The sequence below is a fragment of the Ascaphus truei genome, chromosome 15 (assembly GCF_040206685.1).
Source record: "Ascaphus truei isolate aAscTru1 chromosome 15, aAscTru1.hap1, whole genome shotgun sequence".
NCBI classification, from domain to species: Eukaryota; Metazoa; Chordata; class Amphibia; order Anura; family Ascaphidae; genus Ascaphus; species Ascaphus truei.
The window spans coordinates 2,757,289-2,775,341 of NC_134497.1; the positions used below are offsets into that span (position 1 = coordinate 2,757,289).

The 18,053-nt window shown below is 50.2% G+C and overlaps 1 protein-coding gene across 3 annotated transcripts in view; it reads left to right on the forward strand.

Moving 5' to 3' along the window:
- Window positions 1–18,053, forward strand: part of PREX1 (phosphatidylinositol-3,4,5-trisphosphate dependent Rac exchange factor 1) — a 299,489-nt gene that overhangs the window by 175,302 nt on the left and 106,134 nt on the right. For all 3 annotated transcript variants that reach the window (XM_075571278.1, XM_075571280.1, XM_075571279.1), the window contains exons 13-14: window positions 906–955; window positions 17,067–17,142. In XM_075571278.1, the coding sequence (XP_075427393.1) occupies window positions 906–955; window positions 17,067–17,142 (126 nt within the window). The remainder of the gene's footprint in view (window positions 1–905; window positions 956–17,066; window positions 17,143–18,053) is intronic.

Sequence of the window (18,053 nt, forward strand, 5' to 3'; positions counted from 1 at the left end):
AGTATATGGGCTACTTTCCTGATAAAGGTGGCACAGCCACATCTGCTCTTTCTCCACGGCCGATGTGGCTTCTAGAACTTTGAACTAAACCCGCGTAATGTGAGATCAGGAGGTTTCTGCCACGGACACATGGAAAGCACTCGTCCTTTCATTTAATATGTCCCACAAGTCATGGTGTCCCATATATTAGTGCTGATCCTCGTCTATAACACCGAGGGCAAGGTGACTGGGGCCATTAGCATGATTGGTTTTCCTTGGCTGTACAGAATGACGCATGTTGCTGTAATGTAACGTACAGATGTGCGCTGTGCAATGGGTGATGGTGGTACCATGTCATGTAGCGCAGAATATCACAGACTTTCCAGGAGATGTCACGGTAATGCCAACTTGATGTATCACAGTCTGGTTTATAATACAGTAACAGGAGTGATCCAGTCTCGGTGACTCCTCGGGCTGGACTAACTCAGCAAAGTGTAGGTACCCTCCATCACCAACACCGGAACTCCCCATTCACAGGGGTGTGCAAGTATAGGTGATAAACTGCAGGTCACAGAGCACAAGTAGCCCTGTCTCACGCATGCGTCACTTAGCTCTTCCACTACCAGTAAGAGACGCCCTGCACACGACTGGTTTCCAGCTTAGCACGGCCATACTGCATTGTCATTCCCACTATTTACCTGAAGGACTTCTTTCTGATCCCTGTGATGCATTTTATGTAATGTTGCCACTCCAAAGGGGTGAATATTTGGGGGTAACCAAACCTCTGCAGGTAATCCTGTGTGCCATGCATCGAGTGCTGGGTTGCAGTAAAAGGGGTAAGCGTAATATTTGTGTTTATAGGAGACCTGTCTGTGTGGAATTTACTTTGTGCTTAAACCGATGAATTCATGTCCTTTATTTCACAGGGTGTGAGACTTTACTGCCGATTGCATTGTCTCTTCTCTCCGGTGGTGAAGTAAGTGTTAAAGATAAGCTGTCATACTATTGTGGGTCTGTGTATTACACCAGGGGGCTCAACTCCAGTCCTCAAGGGCCACTAACAGGTCAGGTTTTCAGGATGTCCCTGCTTCAACACAGACGGCTCAACCAGTCCAAGCTACAGCACAGGTGGCTCAATCAGAGGCTGAGTGTTTTACTGAGCCTCTGATTGAGCCATCTGTGCTGAAGCAGGGATATCCTGAAAACCTGACCTGTTGGGGAGTCTTGAGGACTTGTCTGTGTTACACAAAGACATATCTCTATCTCCTCAGGATAGTATGCTTGAATGAAAATGGCATGTGAAACATTTTCTGGTTAGGTCAGTGGTTGGCATCATTAGATAAGCAGAGACCCACAGGGCCGACCTTCACACGACCTTCACACGACCTTGGGGTACAGATACAGAATGCTGCACGTGTGAATGAGATCTCTCAGCAATAGCAGGCACATCCCAACTTAGCATCACATGTCATAGAACTATTGTGTATATCTATGCGTAATGTCCGTGCATATATAGCCAAATACAGGGAGCACAATAACAAATATGTAATACAGCGGGGCCACACTCATACGGCGGGTTCCGTTCCAGGCCGCCGGAAATCGCCGAAAAGCGGAACATAGCATGTCTATGTCCAGCGGTGATTTCCCGTCTCTCCTGCCTCCTAAGCCTTCCTCGGCGGCCCCCCTTCCGCGCATGTGTGGACTCGGCGGCCCCCTTCTGAGTATGCGCGGACTCGGCAGCCCGCCTTCTCAGTACCGCTGTATTGGCGGATCGCCGAGAAGCGAGACCCTACTGTACACGCTGCTTTTGTAGCCTAGGTGGTCAGAACTAACTAAGGAAAGAATAATGCAGAACGTCCAAAGATGCGGTGATCAGGGCAGAGTTAGCCACTCGTTTTAGGACTACCCCACAAAGGGTCTTTGCATTATTGTTTTTCTAATAAGAAATAATTGCAGCTGGTGAAGCTGCCGTTACATTGTGGTTTAAATGGCATCGCAGCTAAGTTCTGGGGCCCAAGGATAAGGAATAAATAAATACAGATCTTTCCCTCTAGATGGGAAGCCAGGGGGGGCACTGCGGGCCAATAGGAAGCAGCAAAGGATGACCGGAGCTTCCTATTGGCCCGCGGGCACCTTTAAAACAGGCCTGTTCTGTGCTCAGCCAGAGCTGTTACTGGCAGCCCCTCCAGATGTAAATATCTCGGGAAGCAGGGGGTCCCCGGAACGGAAATCAACGCGGTTCAGCTCCGGAGATCCCCCTGCATCAAACCTAGTGGGGACAAAAAAATGGATCTGGCCATTTTAACGTATAACAATGAAAATCCCCGGACACGGGGAAGGTGAGCGTCAGCGCTGAAACATTCATTTGGTGGCTTATATCACCTTCTGTCACAATATGAGCTGAGCCTGTAACACACGCGCGTGACATGTCCGCGCGCTAACATCAGGGAGCCTGCGGGAGGGTTCACATCGTCCCGGAGCTTTTATCTCCGAGGGATTTAGCCGCCGTTCCCAGGTTTCATGGCAGATGGGTTTCCCCGGAAGACGCGGCATTGTCATGCGATGAGCATTTGCAGCGCTGGGCGCGTTATCAATCATAATTTGCATAATGAAACCCACAATTCGCTCAGGGAACGCTTCAACTCGGGGTAATAAAATCATTATGCTTATTAGACCTAATTCCTTGAAAACCGAACAGAAAAATAAAAATCGTGCTTTTCAATTTAAAAAAAAAAAAAGGCTTAAGGTACAGGAGGGGAAGGGGGTGTTGCTCAAACCCCAGTCCTCAAGACCTACCAACAGGTCAGGTTTTCACAATATATCCATGCTTCAGCACAGGTGGCTCAATCAGTGGCTCAGTCAAAGACTGAGCCACCTGTGCTGAAGCTGGCATATTCTTAAAACCTGACCTGTTGGGGGGGTCTTGAGGACTGGAGTTGAGCCCCCCGCATTAATCTATTGTTGTGTATGATTTAATGGTTTGTTAGCGATGCAGAATTAAATTTGACCCAAGATCTAACATTTATAAGTTATTTGGGGGGAATCACACTACACTAACACACAGAGGGTAAACGAGTTCCTGGACCTCACGATGATGATAATTAGAGTTGAGATGTTCTGATCCGCAGCGCTGTAACGTGTCTTGTTGATTTGTAATGTAGCTCACTAAGTTGATGTGCAGAATTGTTGCCATGGCAGAGCTCAGTTGATTAACACTGGGCCTCTCTTTAAACCCAAGCGGAGGTCAGTGCTGTCCGACATGAATTACCATTTGAAAGCCTTCTTAAGATTGATTGATTTCCCCCTCTCCCTAAATCAAATCAGGCACCATAAATGTAATGCTCTTTGCCCCCCCCCCCTTCCCCTTTATTTAGTGGGTGGATGGGAGTGGGGGAGGTAGGGGGGTGGGTGGGGGTAGAGGAGTGGATGGGAGTGGGGGAGGTAGGGGGGTGGGTGGGAGTAGGGGAGGTAGGGGGTGGGTTGGGGTAGGGGAGTGGATGGGAGTAGGGGAGGTAGGGGGGTGGGTGGGGGTAGAGGAGTGGATGGGAGTGGGGGAGGTAGGGGGTTGGGTGGGAGTAGGGGAGGTAGGGGGGTGGGTTGGGGTAGGGGAGTGGATGGGAGTAGGGGAGGTAGGGGGGTGGGTGGGGGTAGAGGAGTGGATGGGAGTGGGGGAAGTAGGGGGGTGGGTTGGGGAAGGGGAGTGGATGGGAGTAGGGGAGGTAGGGGGGTGGGTGGGGGTAGAGGAGTGGATGGGAGTGGGGGAGGTAGGGGGGTGGGTGGGGGTAGGGGAGTGGATGGGAGTAGGGGAGGTAGGAGGGTGGTAGGGGGTAGGGGAGTGGATGGGAGTAGGGGGGTGGGTGGGGGTAGAGGAGAGGGGAGGTAGGGGGGTGGGTTGGGGTAGGGGAGGTGATGGGAGTAGGGGAGGTAGGGGGGTGGGTGGGGGTAGAGGAGTGGATGGGAGTGCGGGAGGTAGGGGGGTGAGTTGGGGTAGGGGAGGTGATGGGAGTAGGGGAGGTAGGGGGGTGGGTGGGGGTAGAGGAGTGGATGGGAGTGGGGGAGGTAGGGGGGTGGGTTGGGGTAGGGGAGGTAGGGGGTGGGTTGGGGTAGGGGAGTGGATGGGAGTAGGGGAGGTAGGGGGGTGGGTGGGGGTAGAGGAGTGGATGGGAGTGGGGGAGGTAGGGGGTTGGGTGGGAGTAGGGGAGGTAGGGGGGTGGGTTGGGGTAGGGGAGTGGATGGGAGTAGGGGAGGTAGGGGGGTGGGTGGGGGTAGAGGAGTGGATGGGAGTGGGGGAAGTAGGGGGGTGGGTTGGGGAAGGGGAGTGGATGGGAGTAGGGGAGGTAGGGGGGTGGGTGGGGGTAGAGGAGTGGATGGGAGTGGGGGAGGTAGGGGGGTGGGTGGGGGTAGGGGAGTGGATGGGAGTAGGGGAGGTAGGAGGGTGGTAGGGGGTAGGGGAGTGGATGGGAGTAGGGGGGTGGGTGGGGGTAGAGGAGAGGGGAGGTAGGGGGGTGGGTTGGGGTAGGGGAGGTGATGGGAGTAGGGGAGGTAGGGGGGTGGGTGGGGGTAGAGGAGTGGATGGGAGTGCGGGAGGTAGGGGGGTGAGTTGGGGTAGGGGAGGTGATGGGAGTAGGGGAGGTAGGGGGGTGGGTGGGGGTAGAGGAGTGGATGGGAGTGGGGGAGGTAGGGGGGTGGGTTGGGGTAGGGGAGTGGATGGGAGTAGGGGAGGTAGGGGGGTGGGTGGAGGTAGAGGAGTGGATGGGAGTGGGGGAGGTAGGGGGGTGGGTTGGGGTAGGGGAGTGGATGGGAGTAGGGGAGGTAGGGGGGTGGGTGGGGGTAGAGGAGTGGATGGGAGTGGGGGAGGTAGGGGGGTGGGTGGGGGTAAGGGAGTGGATGGGAGTAGGGGAGGTAGGGGGGTGGTTGGGGGTAGAGGAGTGGATGGGAGTAGGGGAGGTAGGGGGGTGGGTGGGGGTAGAGGAGTGGGGGAGGTAGGGGGGTGGGTGGGGGTAAGGGAGTGGATGGGAGTAGGGGAGGTAGGGGGGTGGTTGGGGGTAGAGGAGTGGATGGGAGTAGGGGAGGTAGGGGGGTGGGTGGGGGTAGAGGAGTGGGGGAGGTAGGGGGGTGGGTTGGGGTAGAGGAGTGGGGGAGGTAGGGGGGTGGGTTGGGGTAGAGGAGTGGGGGAGGTAGGGGGGTGGGTTGGGGTAGGGGTTGGTTGTGCTCTGCCGCTTTCTTTACGCAAAAGGCGAGAAAGAGAAACGCACCCAGCCCGGTTATTTTCGGCACAGGGAATATGAAAGGATTTACCCAGGATCACGAGGAGTTAGTTGCTGTAACTGCAATTGAAGCCACTTACTGGTGACATTGCCACTCCCGTACTCTGCAAACCTGAATGTTTAATGCTGTGACACATTTCCAACACCACACACAGGCCCACTCACTTCTGTCCACACTGATTCCCCTCTAATCCGAATAATGCGTTTCCCAGACTCCCCCTGTGAGCCGAGCAGTAATCGTCACATGAATGATACATTTATACTATACATCTCGCACACGCTGACCGTGGCCCCTTCCCAGAACAGCCTCATACTGTCTGCAAGTTCTCCCTTCTTACCACTTAGATTGTAAGCTCTTCGGGGCAGGGACTCCTTTTTCCTAATGTTACTTTTATGTCTGAAGCGCTTATTCCCACTACGTGTTATATTATTATGTCACGTGTGTTACTGCCGTGACGCGCTGTGTATATGTTTGGCGCTATATAAATAAAGATACATACATGATGGGCTGCTTTGCAGAACACATTAGAGAGCCCCCTTGACATCCCCTAATTACACGCCACGTATATCCCGCATAGAGGGGCGCGACATGTTTTGGCGGATTTGAATCTGCCTGGGATCAGCCGGTTTCTTTGGCCCGGGGATTTCCACGGATCAGTCCCAAAAAGGACGATCTGTAATGGCGACTTCATTTTTGTTTTAATAGGGTTAAAGCAGGGGGGCCCCATTAATGAACCCCATTAATTTCAGCTCAGGGGACCCCCTGCTTCCGGAGATACTTGCCTCCGAAGGGGGCGCCGGTATCTCTCTTCAGTTTAAATGTCCCGGTCATGTGGGCCAGCAGGAAGGCGTGACCGGGACCTTTAAACTGCAGAGACATACCGGCACCCCCTGCGGAGGTAAGTATCTCTGGAAGCAGGGGGTCCCCGCAGCTGAAATTAATGGGGTTTGGCTGCGGAGACCCCCTCCCTGCTTCATACCCATTTAGGAACAATTTCTGGGGAACTGGGCTCTTCTGCTCATTGCCCAAAGGGCTGGATTAGAAATAGTTAACAAGCAAAAGGGCCAGAGTGCAACGCAGGGCCATACAGTCCAGAGCAGGGCCATACAGTCCAGAGCAGGGCCATACAGTCCAGAGCGGGGCCATACAGTCCAGAGCAGGGCCATACAGTCCAGAGCGGGGCCATACAGTCCAGAGCGGGGCCATACAGTCCAGAGCAGGGCCATACAGTCCAGAGCAGGGCCATACAGTCCAGAGCAGGGCCATACAGTCCAGAGCAGGGCCATACAGTCCAGAGCAGGGCCATACAGTCCAGAGCAGGGCCATACAGTCCAGAGCAGGGCCATACAGTCCAGAGCGGGGCCATACAGTCCAGAGCAGGGCCATACAGTCCAGAGCAGGGCCATACAGTCCAGAGCGGGGCCATACAGTCCAGAGCAGAGCCATACAGTCCAGAGCGGGGCCATACAGTCCAGAGCGGGGCCATACAGTCCAGAGCGGGGCCATACAGTCCAGAGCAGGGCCATACAGTCCAGAGCGGGGCCATACAGTCCAGAGCGGGGCCATACAGTCCAGAGCGGGGCCATACAGTCCAGAGCAGGGCCATACAGTCCAGAGCAGGGCCATACAGTCCAGAGCAGGGCCATACAGTCCAGAGCGGGGCCATACAGTCCAGAGCAGGGCCATACAGTCCAGAGCAGGGCCATACAGTCCAGAGCGGGGCCATACAGTCCAGAGCGGGGCCATACAGTCCAGAGCAGAACCATACAGTCCAGAGCAGGGCCATACAGTCCAGAGCAGGGCCATACAGTCCAGAGCAGGGCCATACAGTCCAGAGCAGGGCCATACAGTCCAGAGCGGGGCCATACAGTCCAGAGCAGGGCCATACAGTCCAGAGCGGGGCCATACAGTCCAGAGCGGGGCCATACAGTCCAGAGCAGGGCCATACAGTCCAGAGCAGGGCCATACAGTCCAGAGCGGGGCCATACAGTCCAGAGCAGGGCCATACAGTCCAGAGCGGGGCCATACAGTCCAGAGCGGGGCCATACAGTCCAGAGCAGGGCCATACAGTCCAGAGCAGAACCATACAGTCCAGAGCAGGGCCATACAGTCCAGAGCAGAACCATACAGTCCAGAGCGGGCCATACAGTCCAGAGCAGAACCATACAGTCCAGAGCGGGGCCATACAGTCCAGAGCAGAACCATTCAGTCCAGAGCAGAATCATACAGTCCAGAGCAGGGCCATACAGTCCAGAGCAGGGCCATACAGTCCAGAGCAGGGCCATACAGTCCAGAGCAGAGCCATACAGTCCAGAGCAGGGCCATACAGTCCAGAGCAGAACCATACAGTCCAGAGCGGGGCCATACAGTCCAGAGCAGGGCCATACAGTCCAGAGCAGAACCATACAGTCCAGAGCAGGGCCATACAGTCCAGAGCAGGGCCATACAGTCCAGAGCAGAACCATACAGTCCAGAGCGGGGCCATACAGTCCAGAGCAGGGCCATACAGTCCAGAGCAGGGCCATACAGTCCAGAGCAGAACCATACAGTCCAGAGCAGGGCCATACAGTCCAGAGCAGGGCCATACAGTCCAGAGCAGAACCATACAGTCCAGAGCGGGGCCATACAGTCCAGAGCGGGGCCATACAGTCCAGAGCAGGGCCATACAGTCCAGAGCAGAACCATACAGTCCAGAGCAGAGCCATACAGTCCAGAGCAGAACCATACAGTCCAGAGCGGGGCCATACAGTCCAGAGCAGGGCCATACAGTCCAGAGCGGGGCCATACAGTCCAGAGCAGGGCCATACAGTCCAGAGCGGGGCCATACAGTCCAGAGCAGGGCCATACAGTCCAGAGTAGAATCATACAGTCCAGAGCGGGGCCATACAGTCCAGAGCAGGGCCATACAGTCCAGAGCAGGGCCATACAGTCCAGAGCGGGGCCATACAGTCCAGAGCAGGGCCATACAGTCCAGAGCAGAATCATACAGTCCAGAGCAGGGCCATACAGTCCAGAGCAGAACCATACAGTCCAGAGCAGGGCCATACAGTCCAGAGCAGAACCATACAGTCCAGAGCGGGGCCATACAGTCCAGAGCGGGGCCATACAGTCCAGAGCAGGGCCATACAGTCCAGAGCAGGGCCATACAGTCCAGAGCGGGGCCATACAGTCCAGAGCGGGGCCATACAGTCCAGAGCGGGGCCATACAGTCCAGAGCAGGGCCATACAGTCCAGAGCAGAATCATACAGTCCAGAGCAGGGCCATACAGTCCAGAGCAGGGCCGGATTAAAGTCTTTGGAGGTCTTGGAAACTCTCATAATCGTACGCCCCCGAGATAGATCTATGGATAGATAGATAGATATGTGCATTGTATACAATATATAGGTCCCATTATATAATCATAGACCTATCTAATATATGACTTTGATATGTTCTCTATAATACGGTTGGCGGTATTGCCTTACATGTAACTGGCCACCTCTAATGATCGGGGAGAAGATGTCTGAAGAGCACGGGAGAGCTGTGCCATGATGTGTGTGTGTGTGTGTGTGTGTGTGTGTGTGTGTGTTACAATCAGTGTGCGGATATTGAGAGCCAATATAAGTTAATACATTATTTCAAAGGATTGTTATGTATTGTACTTTTTCTTAGGCCATGGGCACTGTACCCGTGGTGCCCAGTGGATAATCCAGACCGGGTTCAGGGGCCAGTCTTCATGTAAGAAGATGATACCAAGATGCACAGAACAATCCAAGATCTGGTACTAGGTGGTGCAACAGTGGTTAAGAACCACTAGCCTAACCCAGGCTAATGGCTAATAGGGGCTTTGCCCTTTAGTATGGTGAACCCAAAGGCTACCAAGAATGATCTGATGGGTCAGAAGGTCTGACATTGAGAATATTTCAATTTCCTCGCTCTAGATATTATAGGAAACATCTGGTATTATTTTGTAAGGCTCCATTACTTAACTAGAAGGCGCTTTATCACTACAGTTGTGTAGGAGATATATTATGAATTCTTTTTCTTAAATAGAATAATGGAATTAACAGGATATAGTGATTATTCGGAGTGCAGTTTGGCATTTTCTTCCAGTTCTTCACGAATAGCACATTACTGGGCACTTGTGTGCTCTTCAAATCTTATCCACGAAGTCCAAACTCCAGTCTTTTTACCCCATTTCCATGTGTAATAAGTAGGTAAAAATTATTTATGGTCTGGATTAAAGGCTTCAGTTTGATTGTGTGTTTGTGTTTCCAACTGTACAACCATGTGCTTCTGAGAGGTATTTTGTTTCTTAAGAATTCAGTATACAGGAAGCAGACGTGTGTGGGTGTTACAAGGTTGATGAGTTGGAAAGCTCTGTTAATTCCCGAATGTTGGAGCATGTTCTAGCGTTCTCCGTGACTATAGAAAGACTTGTGTAAATTATTTGGAGGAGTAGCTAATGGCAGTAGACCTGCATAACTGCAGCAGTCTGTTTTCTGTCAAAATGTAACATTTGAACTAAAATGAACTGCGATGGTGGATGTAAAAACAACAATTGTTTCACTGCCAAGAATACAGTTCTGACTTGTATAGATCCATTGATAAATATGTGCACCTTGAATTAATTGGTCGACGCATTAAAAAATAGCACTTCCCTTACAAACAAAATGAGAAATGATGTTAATTGGCCATAATTTCAGATGGGTTTATCAGTCTAATGATAGCTAAATTATAGTAGTCTTTGAAAAGATGCCTTTCAAATACTAAGGATACTTTTTCACCTATAGATCCTATAATTTAGCATAGGTTGAACTTGATGGACGTAAGTCTTTTTTTTCAACCTCATCTACTATGTAACTATGTAACTATGTATAATCATTTCAAACAGAAAACCGCCAGTAACTTAACTTTAAATATTGTGGTATGTGGCAGGTAACAAATCTTTCCCCAAAAGCACCAAAAACATATTCCGATGCAAAAGGGGCCTGACTAATGTCATTCTTATACTGTTACTTTTCTAAATATTACATCAGAGTCTAAATATGTTCATTTATATGTCATCTTTACATGTGTGTGGCAGCTTTGGATTCATCCTTTTTACTCGCTGGTCCCTGAATCAATCGGTGTACAGCAGGGATGGTCATCTCCAGTCCTCAAGGGCCACCAACTGGTCAGGCTTTCAAGATATCCCTGCTCCAGCACAGGTGGCTCAATCAATGACTGTGCTGAAGCAGGGATATCCGTAAAACCTGACCTGTTGGGGGGGGGGGGGCTTGAGGACTGGAGTTGAGTATGCCTGCCCCAAGTGATCATTGAGTTATCTGCAGTGATTCCCAAATCCCTTTCCTGAGTTACAGTAAATAATGTCAAATCTTACTTAGGTGTGTGTTGCTTTTAAAGCGCTTTCATGGAAACAGGTCCATTAGTTTCCAGTTGGTTCGTTTGGTACTCTCCAGATCCCTTGTGTTAATTGCTTGATGTTTTCACTATCTCTTATTGTTTTTACATTCTAAAGTGTTCTATGCGACAGAAACGCCATCTCCGACCTTACAAGTGCGCGCAAAGTGGCGGGCTTGGCGTTAAAACAATTGTTTTTTGGGACAGCTGTTATAAAGACATTTTTATGGCAGGAAATGCTGTCATGCCTTAAAATAAGTGCGGCTTCCTCTCTCTGGTATTAAGTTCCTAAAACAATCATCATAAAAACCCGAAGCATTTATCTCATTTGGCAAGCTGATTTCTGCAGAATGAAACGTATCCGAGGTGGAATATTTACGTGTCTTATTAGGGAAGCTGTGATGGGCCTCCTGGTTTTTAAGATAAGGTCACGCCAGTTATATTTAATTGATGTGTGTGGTCAGTATTATTTAAATCACAGTTCTACAGTGTCTCTGAGACAAAAACAAATACGGGATAAGGGGCGGCCAACTCCACTCCACAAGAGCCACCACAACAGGTCAGGTTTTCAGGATATCCCTGTTTCAGCACAAGTGGCTCAATCAGTGCCACTGATTGAGCCACCTGTGCTGAAGCAGGGACTGATTGAGGCACCTCTGCTGAAGCATGGATATCCTTCACACCTGACCTGTTGGTGGTCCTTGAGGACTGGGGTTGCCGCCCCTGCAGGGGAATTAGTGTCTTGATAGCTTGTATACAAAACAGCTGAATGTATACTCTTGATCTCGGTACCATTAAAGGGGTAGAACAGACATAATCTGGTTACAGTAACATTGTAGAAGGCCCTCCTTGAAAGTAGCCTTTACTCGTGAATGGTAAAGCCTTGTAAAGGCATTTCTGAACGTCTCTCTGGAATATCATCCTGGATGGCCCTCCGCCGACTGAAACTAAACATGGCAAAAAGAGAGCTCCTCAAACTTCCTCCCAAACCTGGCCCTATTTCCTCTTCCACATTACTGTTGGAAGTACCATCATTCCCCCAGTAGCCCAAGCACGCTGCCTAGGGGTCACACTCTACTCCTCTCTCACATTCTCCTCTAACATTCAAAAGGTAGCAAAAAACGTATTTTTTCCTCCGCAATATTACCAAGGTACGCCCTTTCCTCTGTTGCTCCACTGCAAAAGGTCGGACTCAGACCCTCATTCTCTCCCGTCTTGACTACTGTAACCTCCTGCTGTCCGGCCTTCCTGTCTCCCCTACAATCTATCCTAAACGCTGCTGCCAGAATCACTCTACTCTTTCCTAAATCTGTCTCAGTGTCTCCCCTGCTGAAATCCCTCTCCTGGCTTCCGATCAAATCTCGCATCTCACACTCCATTCTTCTCCTCACTTTTAAAGCTTTACATTCTTCTGCCCCTCCTTACATCTAAGCCCTAATTTCTCGCTATGCACCATCCCGACTCTTGCGTTCTGCTCAAGGATGTCTTCTCTCTACCCCCTTTGTATCTAAAGCCCTCTCCCGCCTTAAACCTTTCTCACTGACTGACCCACACCTCTGGAATACGCTTCCCCTCAATACTTTACTAGCACCTTCTCTATCCACCTCTAAGACCCACCTCATAACACACCTGCATGCGAGTAGCTTCATGGCTGATAATTAACACCTCATACATAAACCTTGGCCCCCTGCAGACGCACTTACCAGTACGCCTTCCTACTGTCTCTGTACGTTCTCCCTACCTACCAATTAGATTGTAAGCTCTTTGGAGCAGGGACTCCTTTTCATAAATGTTACTTTTATGTCTGAAGCACTTATTCCCATGATCTGTTATTTGTACTATTTGTTATTTATATGATTGTCACGTGTATTACTTCTGTGACGCGCTCTGTACATTAATGGCGCGATATATAAATAAAGACATACATACAAAGGAGCAATCTCTCCTAGGAACAAAGTGAACTAATGTCCGTGACCTGTCTAAGGGTTTACATCTATATGATAGTGATACCCTTTTTTTTACCCAAATCTGACACCTATAAGTATGTTTAATGTATTTATTAAAGGGAGGGGTTTGATTACCGCTGGTTGCTCCCTTCTGTGTTTTGTCACTGTGTGATGTCACTGTATGATGTCACTGTGTGATGTCACTGTGAGATCAGCGAGCGCTTGTACAGCCAGAGTCCCCACTTCCCACCTCCCCTTATCTGTATCGCCTGTTTGATAAGGACAGGGTGGGATAAAGGGAAAGAAAACCGGTGATTGGCAAACATTTCCCCGTCCAGAGGCCCCTAAGACATTCCACTGTGCGGTTATGTTTATTGTTTAAGCGTCCCATGCAGGATGGGAAACAGGAAACCCTGTTTTCCTGAGACCCCCCATTTCCCGACATGCTTCCTGGTAAAGGTACCGGCGTTACTTCCTGGGCTCGCGTTGTTTTTACGTCTCCCGAGTCGCGTGAGCCGATTGGAAGGTTGCTTCCTATTGACCCACATGATGGGGAACATTTCAACGCCCCTACCTTCACCGGCAACGATCTCCGGAAACCAGGGGGTCCCCAGAACTGAAAATAGTGCATTTCATCTTCGGGGAACAGCCAGGCACCCACCCCGAAAAAGAAAAATCATAACAACACGCAACTGGGAACTTAGTCTAAGAAACTACCAAGAAGAATTTGGAAACATCCAACAGTTTTTAATTCATCTTTTGCTTCCAAAGTTGCTCTGAAGAGCACAGCCCGTGTTTAGAACAAGGTGCTGTCTGTTTGCGGTTTGGCAAATGGGATTGTTTTTGCCTTTAAAGCATATTTTCAATTTGCAGTACCGAGTGCAAATGTTTTTGACGAGCTAGCTTCTCCTTTCCAGCCACAAAAACATTATGTAGCAACTTTTTTTTTCTTCAGGTTCCTGTTTAGTTTAAATACACAGAGCCAAAGGAATCCAAGTGCTGGAATAATTGGGCTTCTCTGCCAATCTGATCCAAAACTCCATCAGTCAGTCGTTGGGCTGTTATCTCGCTTATTGCTAATGGTTGGTTTCTCTGCAGAAGAATAACCACTATACTAATTGCCAGATTCCCTTCACCAGGCGTGGCCAACTCCAGTCCCCAAGGGCCACCAACAGGTCAGGTTTTAAGGACAAGACACCAGGAAATCAAATGAACAGCCAATCAGAGTTCAGGTGCTTTAACAATCTGCTGAGATCCATTCCTGCCCTGCTGGCAGCAACTGGTTAAAGAAATACCACCGGGGCCATGGTACCGCAGACCGTGCGAACAGGCTGCCTTAAGGTGCAGGGAGGGCTGCGCGTTGCGCAAGAAATCAGTTCAAACTGATTTCTTGGCGCGACAGGCCTGTCACGTGAGCGGTTCGCCCAATGAGGGCAAACCAGCTCTGTGCCGTCACTGGCCCGCCCCTAGACATGCCCACGGATGCGCGCGTACCATGGCCGAAAAGCGCACTTCAAGCGGGTCACGGCTGCGCACGCCTCCGCACGGGCGAAGTCACCATGGCCCCAGCCTCACTCTTTAGAATAAACTGATTTCATTTTCAAGTGATGGGCTGGCAACTTTATTTGAAGCAGTTTTCTTCCCTGGGAGTTAAATGAGCTTTAAATGTAATAAAATAGTTCAATACAGTTAATTGCATTAAAGTGCACTTCCTGTGCTCCCACAGAGCGCCGCTGCTCCCAACCTAGAGCCTACACTTTGATGTCAACAATGCATACAGGCTCAGATTTCCTACGTGGACAATTAAAGCCGTGCCTGGCGCATTATACCCGCGGCTTCTCTGCTTTCAGGTTATAATGGCGTTGAAAGGTTAGCCTCACACACATCAGATACGCAGATAACCATTAACATGCGTGAGCTACGTTTCAGTGTCGGCAAAGTTTAGCATTTAAACGCTGGGTACATCGCCCTGAAGACGCGTTCGCTGCCGCGTGACAGCGTGTGAGTTAGAGGTTACCCGTCTCTGGGCAGTAAGTACAGGATTTGTGCTCAAAGGCTCAACTGCACTCATGGCAGTGGTGTTTGTCAGGTTAAGGGTTAACCTTCACAGCGCTGTAACGCCACAGCTGCTACGGCATGGACACTTGCTGGAATTCTAGGGGTAACCCTGGCTGACCGTTCTGATAAAGGGGCCAGCCCGAGCGAAACTGACATGGGATCCCACCCACCCCCCAACTTACATGTCCTGGGTCTGGGGGGTTGGTCACGTCATGTGATTGCGTGACCTGGACGTGACAAAGGTCCCTGACCCCCGACCCTTGGCACTCGGTTTCAGCTAAATTATCAATGAAAGGTCACCCCGTCCAAGGACTAAAGTGTTGTGACACATTTAAGGAGTTACATGTGGGTGAGTTATCTCTGTAAGACAGGAATGTATTCATCCTGCATACAGCACTGCGTGTTCTTATACAGAGAGTGCCTAGCTCTACATAAAGCACCACTACCTTTGGAGGAAAGAGCAGCCACTTTTGTATGACTGGGCATCTTTGTGCTGCAGGACACATTTCATCGCATAATGGTCAATGATGTGAGTGAGTAAGCAACGTTTCCTTAAGTGTTCCCTAAAATAGTCGGCGATGCATCAATGTCCGTTGCGGTGACCCAACCGAAAATGTGCAGTTCTAATGCTGTGTGCGCATAATGAATGTGTAACTCCTTCAGTGCTGGACTGGCTGCGATGGAATGTGTGCAGTTCTAATGCTGTGTGCGCATAATGAATGTGTAACTCCTTCAGTGCCGGACTGGCTGCGGTGGAATGTGTGCAGTTCTAATGCTGTGTGCGCATAATGAATGTGTAACTCCTTCAGTGCCGGACTGGCTGCGGTGGAATGTGTGCAGTTCTAATGCTGTGTGCGCATAATGAATGTGTAACTCCTTCAGTGCCGGACTGGCTGCGGTGGAATGTGTGCAGTTCTAATGCTGTGTGCGCATAATGAATGTGTAACTCCTTCAGTGCTGGACTGGCTGCGGTGGAATGTGTGCAGTTCTAATGCTGTGTGCGCATAATGAATGTGTAACTCCTTCAGTGCTGGACTGGCTGCGGTGGAATGTGTGCAGTTCTAATGCGGTGTGCGCATAATGAATGTGTAACTCCTTCAGTGCTGGACTGGCTGCGGTGGATTACACATCAGTTTGCATACAATTTCTTACAGGGGATTAATTCCCCCCACTTATTTCTTTTAACCCCACTTTTGTTATTTACAAGATGAAAACCAGGAGATTGTCCGGAGTTGGACGGTTATTTTGCGCTCTGCGGACGAACCGCCGGTTTCCAAGCTACTTACTGGTGAAGTTATTGGGTTTAAATGCCCCACCAGGGCAAACAAAATCAGCACCAAGTCTCAGGCCAATAGGAGCCGCAGCACCAGCGGTTGTCACTTCCTATAGGACGGCCATTTAAAGCCCCTTTAAACCCCCAGGAAGTAATACAGGTAACTTCACCGCTACGTATCTGCGCCGCCAGGGATCCCCAGGGGTGAAAATAACGCGGTTCAGCTCCGGGGGAGGGGAGTTAGTGAGGAGAGAGAGGACATTATCTGACGTATTGTTGTGTGTTATATTCTGTGGCACATACAGTAACTTCCGTATTATATGGATAGTAGGAACATGTCATCAAAATATAGGACACTATTTACCAATCAGCCCTCTGTAATATGGCATCGCCCAGCACTGGGAGACGCCATGCCACCCTGTGACTTGAGTGGGCTGTAAGGTGCCAGAAGGTGCCTTACAGAAGAATGCTACTTAGCAAATATGGGCCAAAGTTTCCTAAACACTTTTGCAGAAATTGTAATCCAGCGATCTTAAACAGTGTTCCTATATTGTCTCTTTAACCTTCTGTGTGTGCTTTGCAGGAAATGTGAGCGGTGATGTGCATACTGTAACGCGGGGGGGCCAACTCCGGGCCTCAAGGGCCACCAACAGGTCTTTCAAGTTTTCAGGATGTTCCTGCTTCAGCACAGGTGGTGCAGTCACAATGACTAAGCCACTGATTGAGGCACCTGTGCTGAAGCAGGGAAATCTGGAAAAACCTGACCTGTTGGTGGCCCTTGAGGACTGGAGTTGGCCGCCCCTGCTGTAAAGGGAATGCCATTTTCAGAATAAATAGCAGAAGGGGGTCACACACTGAAGCCCAGGCGAAGTAGACTTGGGGTGACATTCCCGGCTGTGTGTCTGCCCTGATGCATGCACAGAGCAGACTCCCAGCGATTGGGACAGAATTCAGCAATGTTTAGTGTATTCATAAAGACGCGCAGAGCGCAGAGCGCGGGCAGGACCCAGCCACAAATCAGGTTCTCAAGTATGTAGACTTGTTGGCCCAATTAGTTTCTCTTTATATACTTGGTCCTGTCTACAATATCTGGTAAGAAGCTGCATTAAACCTGCTGCCGTGCGTAATGTAACTGTGTTCTCTCGCTTTATGTATTTAGAGATCGGGATTACCACTTGAAGACGTACAAATCTGTAGTTCCAGCCAGTAAACTTGTGGATTGGCTGATATCACAGGTAATCTAGGTTTTTTCCCCATTCTTTCCTTGTATTACAGATTCACTGCCGTCCTAAATGATAACTGTGGCATATTTACATGGATGGACATGAATATGATTGTCAGATTTCTGCCCATAGAAATGAGGACTTCTCACTTTATATACAATAAGATCTGTATAACCTCACTGCTGCTCTCCGTGTACACTGTATTATACTGTACCGTAGCTGTGCATAGTAGGGCTTTGATAAAGCGACACGCTGTGCGAAACGCGTCTGACTTTGCGGTTTCTCCATTTTGTAACCTATGTGCCAGTAAAGAAGATTTTTGTAGATTTCATTAGCTCTCCAGCCCGTTCTGTTTCTAGTAGCTGTGCACCGCCATACCTGGGTCTCCATTGTGTAAAGAAGCACTAACCGCCACTTTATTGGGGGTGAGTGGTACAAACCAGGGGGTCTTAAACCCCCTGAAGAAATATTGTTAAACAATTCCAGTGCCCCACGGTGCCGGCAGCGCGTTATAATGCACCGACGTGCGTCAGAAGGCGGCTCTTGCTTTCTTCCAAGAAGACCGTTCTCCAGCCTTCTCTTGGCCAAACAATCTCCGTAATTTCTGTGGCCATTATAAATTCCTGAAATTCCGAGGACCGAGAGGAACAGATCCTGAACTGCGCCACTCGACACGTGCCCCTTCTTACTGATTTTCTGCGCGTCTCGCTGATTTGTAGACCATCAAAAAAATCACTTTTCCCTTGAAACTGAAAAACAGACACAGAATTTGATTGCAGAGAAGAACCATCTAGTTCATGGGTGCGCAAACTGAGGGGCGTGCCCCTCTGGGGGCACGGGATTTTTCAGGTGGGGTGCGGCGGTTGCAGAGGCCTTCGCGCTCGTCCCCACCGCATTAAAATGAAATACCGGGGGGTCGTGTG